This window comes from Bombina bombina, chromosome 5 (assembly GCF_027579735.1).
Source record: "Bombina bombina isolate aBomBom1 chromosome 5, aBomBom1.pri, whole genome shotgun sequence".
In the NCBI taxonomy this organism is placed as follows: domain Eukaryota; kingdom Metazoa; phylum Chordata; class Amphibia; order Anura; family Bombinatoridae; genus Bombina; species Bombina bombina.
In genome coordinates this window covers 176,873,323-176,880,432 of record NC_069503.1, presented here as the reverse complement: position 1 = coordinate 176,880,432, position 7,110 = coordinate 176,873,323, and the positions used below count along the sequence as shown (strand labels likewise).

Here is a 7,110-nt window from a genome sequence, read left to right as displayed (position 1 = left end):
GAGGGTAAGTGATTTTGCGTCTGGACCCCATTTACTAGCTTAGGTTCCTCTACGGGTGATTCTCCTCAGGTTTCATATTTCCAGGCCACCACCATTTGCCTCTCAAGTTGGGCAAAATGCTTCGACATAATGACATAGATCTCTTCCAACAGTAAAGCAGATTCACGCTCCATTCTGGTGGCCTGAAACTGTATTCCCAGTATAAGGCTTAGAGGTTGAGTAGGTCTTAGCGCAATTAGCCGCACTTGTTTGGTAAAGATAGAATGCTCTTCAGAGCAATAACTGCACACTCAGGCACAGCTTTATGGGGTCAGAACTGAGGCTTCAGTTATAAGGGAAGGCCTCAAAGTGAAAAGTCTGGTACTGAGGGCATTTAAGCGGTGACACAATCTAAAGCCTTATATCCCAGATCCAGTCACCTTCAGACAAGTTTCTCCACTGTTTTAAGCAGGGTATTACCACAAATACGGTGCAGAATTGAAAGATAGTGAAGAGAACTTAAGGAGCTGAATCTCAGTGCGACTGGTAAGATGGCCGCAGCCCGGAAGTCCCCCGCAACTGCCCTTTTTAATGGTGATAGACTCATGCCAAATAAACAATACTGAATACGTCATCATCAATATGTAAATGAAAAAATAGAAATAAAACATATCTACAAAATATTGACAGTTGCGGAATTCATACAGATATCATTACCAATATATAACTAATAATATAATAATATAAATAATAAAAATAAACATTACTCTATCCAAATGCATAAAAACAAGAAAATAGAGAGACACACTCAATGAGACAGAACAATAGCTAGAAAAACTTCTGTGCTTGTCCACAAGGCCAGTGCCACTCAGGGTGCAGTCTCTTTTTGCACACTATGCCTTTTCACAGAGAAAAAATATCCTGTAGCATATCAGTCTGATCCTGCCCAATGACAGTCCAGCACCGAAATACCAGGCAATTCTTCTAGATTAGTAATCACGCTTGGCTGTGTTTGACACAGGAAGAATGTAATCTTTTGATAAAAAAAAATCCCCAAAAATGGACAATCCTGTTTTCTATTTTTGAACAAGAAAATCTAAAAGATTGAGATGGACCACTATCTGTTGGTCCCTGCAAAGCCACATACATTGGCATACAGCCTGAGCAGTTGCATGAAACTGCCAATCACCTGCAGTTTTCCCTGCCAGTACTTTACCTATGTGCTTAATACCTTTGCTTGGGTTAAATACAGTACATAGGCCGCGTTTACATAGTTGCCAACAACTAACAAATGTTATCAGGACAATACTCAATTTGTTTTTACTTTGAAGAAATTGGTTCATTGTAAGTGTTGTGTTCTCTATTTATTTAATTCTTGCCTGTATTAAGGAAACCCATTTGAAGAAACTGAGAGGGAGGAAAAACAAACAAATTAGAATGAACATATGCAGGGAAGACCACCTGGCTGCCTTTTATTCATGTTAGCCAGAAAACACATAAAACCTAGCCTAAGATGAAGCCGGTGGTAAACTATACCACCACCAAAAAAGATATTTTATAAAACTCCTGGAACAGAAGGATGGCAAAGTTAAGTATATAAATATAAACTTCCTTACAATTCTATAAAACCTCATGAAAGATAATCCATGAACTAGGCACTTTTAGGAAATAATCTAGGACCATCCGTATTCTGATGAAAAAAATTCAAGGATAAATACAAAACTAGTGCCTGACACAATGACACCACGCCACAAGTAGGACTGCCTGAAAGTTATAATAATCCCTCTACAAATAATAAAAAAAAATTATGTAACTGGAGCAGGACAGTACATCTTCCAAAAATCCAGCAAAGAAAACCAACTAGAAAATCGAGTCCCACATCCTTAGCTGTCTCTACAAGAATATACAAGGTTCCTCAAACAATTGTGTGAGGAGCATGGATATGCTACACATTAAGGTTCCTCATAACAAAATGTATGAGGAACAAGAATAAGCTTTACATCAAGGTTCCTCATAAACAAAAATGTGAGATCTTTTTTTAGAGCACATTCTTACGTTACATGTTTATGTAGAGTAAACTTGGGGTTAGAGGGGTTATCTTCTTTCTACACCTGTATAAAACAAACAAAAAATATACTGCAAATAAGTACAAATATAATGGTCAGGGTACCAGGAACCAGATTAGTCTAAAAGCCAAATGACAAGCCAGGAGTCAAAGCCAGAGCAGATAGTCAGATGAGCTGGGGTCAGGAATACGAAGATCAGTAAAGTCAGGAACAGCCAGGGAACAGGAACCAGAAGGAACGTCAAACAAGCCAGGTTATACACACAGAGAGGAACTCAGAGAGATCAGAGACAATGCAAGGGCAATGGCAGAAAGGACTGAGGTAGTTAATTAGGGAGTGATTACATCATCATTCTGGGACAGCAACCTGTCTCTGATGATGTTCTACAGTTTGGCCATAAGAGGGAGCCTGGGAGTAGTGAGCAGCATAACACACTCTGCTACAGGCAAGGAGAGAGACAGGTGAGTTATAATGGCAGCCAAGATAAAAAAGCAGCAAATAACTATTGAAATCAGGGTGAAACCCTGACAATAACTAAGACTGGAAGAAGAGGATGGGTTATATAGCCCTAAAGACTTTATGGAAGTTTGGTTCAAACTCTGCAAGAGCTATAACCCACCATTATATAAATGTCATCAAAAGAAAACACAAGAGACAAAAAGTTACAAAATTATTCTTCCTGTCTTACCATTTGTAAATTTTTTATTGTTGGATGTTGAACAGAATTACATGGAAAAAAGCAAGTTTATAGCAAACATTTGCAGAGATGCATTACAAATCATAGTTTTAACCCAGAATGAGGAAAATAGAATTTATATATAAATCCATTTATTATTTATGAAAATGTAATAGAGTTTATACAAAGGAGATTTAAAAATTCCTAAAAATAACACAATGTAAATATTAATTATCGGATTCTTAAATATAACATTAAAAGACAATAAAAAAATACAAATGATTTCATGTAAGTTTTCACATTTACAAGTATTCGGCTCCATTGTAGAAGGCACTTGATTTAAAATACTTGGCAAAGTTTAGTTTTACCTGTTGTAAATAAACTGCAATGATTTATGTGCTACTAGAAGTTATAATGCAATATGTTTTATTATACAAACGTATTCATATCATCTGGATTTTATAGGTTCAGCATATATTTTGCACCATTTCACTATTTTTGCTCTTCCAGTTCCAAGTTTTCTATACCTTTCAGAAGAACAAAATGATGAGTTTGTTGTGCATTAGATTTCCTGACATTGAAACAAGGAACTGTTTATATCCAACTGGTAAGTGGAAAGGGCTTTATATTAAAAATCAAATGTACAACTTTTGCCAACTGGCTAACATTTTAATCAGACTAGCAACAAATTTTTTATACAGAAAAATGTAGAAATTTCCTGAAAAATAAAAATAAAAAAAACAGGCGATCAAACAACAGTCCCGACATTATAAAATGCTGACCTTTTTGGCAGGCCATGTAAAGTATTTATATTGCTCTAATAAAAACTAAGTTTTTATACATTGTTTTAATAAAAGCATACAAAGCCAGAGACTTAGCAATGACAGATATTACCCAGAAGGGTGGTACTGTTATATACAAAATAATTTTATATTAAAATCAAGTAAGTATTTTCATTACCTAAAGCAATTTCTCAGGAGTCCATAAAAGGAAAGATTAAATATCATGGTAATGGCATGTGAACCAACGGCATTTCACAGCATGCTGTAGAAGATACAAGTTTAAGAATGTTGCTGATTGAGCAAAGACGGTTTATTCTAAATGAATGAGTAATTGGCCGATCCAATTCATATCCAAGCAGGTATGAGTCAGACACAGTTTGTAGGAGATTTGGATACTGATGTTGTAAAATCATATTAGGATGGGCACAGCAAAAAAAAAAGTTTTATAGCAGCACTGCTATAAATGTGATCGCTAGGATTTACCAGTGTAACAAATAAAGGGGACATTCAGTCATGAAGTATAAAATACTTCATTCTGAAAGATGCTTTATTTGTCTGCAGCATATGATGTGCTGAGCGCATCAGGCCACCCACAGCAAAACGCTATTTTTCAGTGAGGTGATCTTAGCCAATAGCATGCTAGCTATCCAGCACAATGCCAGCTGGCCCACACAGCTATTGGCTATGAGGTGAAAACGTCCCCTTATTGAAAAAGTAGTGTTCTGCTGCGGGTGGCTTGAGGTGCCAGCACGGCGAACACTGCAAGCAAATAAAGGAATTATTAGCATGAAATATTTTATACTTTATGACTGAAGTCCCCTTTATTTACTATTAATTTAATATGTTGTGGCTGCTCCATAAATCAGATTATCTCAACAAGTAAATTTAACCAATGAAAATATCTACCTGCCCTTCAGCTTGCGACTATAGTATCATCATCTGTATAACAGTCTCTGATAAAATGGACACAATAATCAAAATTCTCTGTTCCAATTAAGAGAAGGTTTCAAAATGTTTTAAAGTGTTTTGAAAGAACTGATAACCCTGTGCTAAATAAACCAACTTTCTGTGGGAGCTGTCCCTATAAGCCAGTGAGAAACAGAGACACTAAACACAATCATGCACTTCCTGTTTGTTTCACTTTAGACAGATTTTACGTAACCTGTTATAGTGCAAAAAAAATATTTGTAACACATTTAACCGTTGCTCCTTCATATACATGAAAGACATATACTGAGTACAAAAACCCTTTTAACCTAGATCTCAAGGGAAGCCCGGCTACGTATTGCAATTGGAATTCTGTTACAGTCAGTTATAAAAATACATTATAATTTGCTTTTAAATTTTGTATGGATTGTTGTGACCCAGTCGTAATGATGATGAGGTGTGAGCCCAACAAACACAAAATGGCCCCAGGACAAATAATTGCAATGTGCTATGCTGGTGACTTTTTATTCAGTTGCAATTGCAACAAACACAAAGTTATTCTTCAATATAAAGTGCTTCATGTTCCTTCCTTACTTTCCCACCCCTCTGATTTCCCCCCAAACTGCTCTCTGAGCCTCCCCCTCCATTTTTGTTACTGGCAGCTAGCCTTCCAGTAACAAATTAGTATATATTTGTATTATTATTATTTATTTATTATATTGTTCTGAAGTGTAGGGTTCCCCCTCTAAGAGATCACTTGTTTTCTGTAGTGCAGAGATTCACCTCCCTCTCCAACCTATACTTTATTTTCTGTAGCGTAGGACCCCATCCCTCCAAAACCTTTTTTTGCTGTAGTGAAGGGAACTCTGCCCCTCCCTCCCCCACTGGGCCACCTACCCGTCTCCCTCTTTTCCTCCCACGGCACCAATGGATGATCATTACAGACAGTGTGCTCCCTTATAATATGAAGGCAGATGCCCACTAAACGCAAGTCTCGGTAGTCACCCGCAAGGGCTGCAAACATGTCAGACATAGATCTGTGTTATGCGGTACGCTGGAACTTGCACCACATGACACAGATCTATGTCGGATTGGGCAAAGGGGTTAAAGTGTTTTCAAAGAACTGATAACCCTGTGCTGAATAAACCAACTTTTTTCCTGTGGGGGCTGTCTCTAAAAACTAGTGAGCAACAGAGAAACTAAACACAATCATGCACTTCCTTTTCGTTTCACTTTAGACAGTTTTTATGTAACCTGTTATTGCACAAAAAATATTTGCAACATATTTAATTGCTGTTCCTTCATATAAATGAAAAACATGTATTGGGTACAATACCCCTTTAAACTAGATTTTAAGGGAGGCCCGGCTATGTATTGCAATTTTAAGCCTACACTTAAGTGTTGGAATTCTCAGTATTACAGTCAGTTATAAAAAAAATACATTACAATTTCCATTTAAACTTTGTGGGGATTGCTGTGACCCAGTGATTATGATATGGTATGAGCCTAACAAACACAAAATGGCCAAAGAATTACAATGTGCTATGCTGGTGATTTCTTCGTCAGTTGCAACAAACACTGAGTTATTCTTTAATATAAAGTGCTGCATGGCAAGGAACACTAGAGCTTTTCCAGGTAAGAAAGGTATTCACCAATCACTAGGCTTTCTTCTTCTAAAGTTAAGTCTAAATAATCCTCCTCGTGCTCAGGTATATCATCTAAAATCTCTTTGACTGGATCAACGTAGGGTTCATCTGCTATTGATGCACTTGTTCCTAGAATAGAACAAATTAGAGAGACATTATCAGTGTTAATCATATCTGCAATAAAAAAGTGACTATGAAGTCAACTTGTGCTCAGATACTTCAGAAATGAAGCTCACAGAATTGTTCTAAGACCACTAGCAAAGAAATACTTGAAACAAATGTCTTTAATGTCCCTTTAAAAAGACACTCACTTGTTATGTGTTCCCAATTAGCCATTTTACCAGCTGACGTGTATTAAGTAGTTTACAAATAGCTGCTTTTACCTGTTGAAACTGCCACCCATACTGAAAATGTCAATACTGTAGTATTTTCTATAGAAAACATAAATTATGCTTACCTGATAATTTTATTTCCATCTGTGGGAGGAGAGTCCACTGCTTCATTCATTACGTAGGAATGAATGACCTGGCCACCAGGAGGAGGCAGACACCCCAGCCAAAGGCTTAAATACCTCCCCCACTCCCCAGTCATTCTGCCAAGGGAACAAGGAACCGTAGGAGAAATATCAGGATATAAATGAAGCCAGAAGAATAATATTACATTTAGGTCCACCCCCTGGAGAAACGGGCGGGAGCAGTGGACTCTCCTCCTATAGATGGAAATGAAATTATCAGGTAAGCATAATTTATGTTTTCCATCTTAATGGGATGAGAGTCCACTGCTTCATTCATTGCTTGTGGGATCAAATACCCAAGCTCTAGAGTACACTGAATGAAGAAAACAGGAGGGTAAAAGGAGGCGGACCCTATACTGAGGGCACCACAGCCTGCAGAACCTTTCCCAAAAGCTGCTTTTGCCAAAGCAAAAACATCAAATTTGTAAAACGTTGCAAAAGTTTAGGACCAAATGGCCGCCTTACAAATCTGCTTTATAGAAGCCTCGTTCTTAAAGGCCCAAGAAGAGTCCACAGCTCT

At 37.4% G+C, this 7,110-nt stretch overlaps 1 protein-coding gene across 3 annotated transcripts in view; it reads right to left on the bottom strand.

Moving 5' to 3' along the window:
- Positions 1 to 2,707: 2,707 nt before the first annotated feature.
- Positions 2,708 to 7,110, bottom strand: part of NUB1 (negative regulator of ubiquitin like proteins 1) — a 275,592-nt gene continuing 271,189 nt past the window's right edge. For all 3 annotated transcript variants that reach the window (XM_053713794.1, XM_053713795.1, XM_053713793.1), the window contains exon 15: positions 2,708 to 6,205. In XM_053713794.1, the coding sequence (XP_053569769.1) occupies positions 6,051 to 6,205 (155 nt within the window). In that variant the 3' untranslated portion in view covers positions 2,708 to 6,050. The remainder of the gene's footprint in view (positions 6,206 to 7,110) is intronic.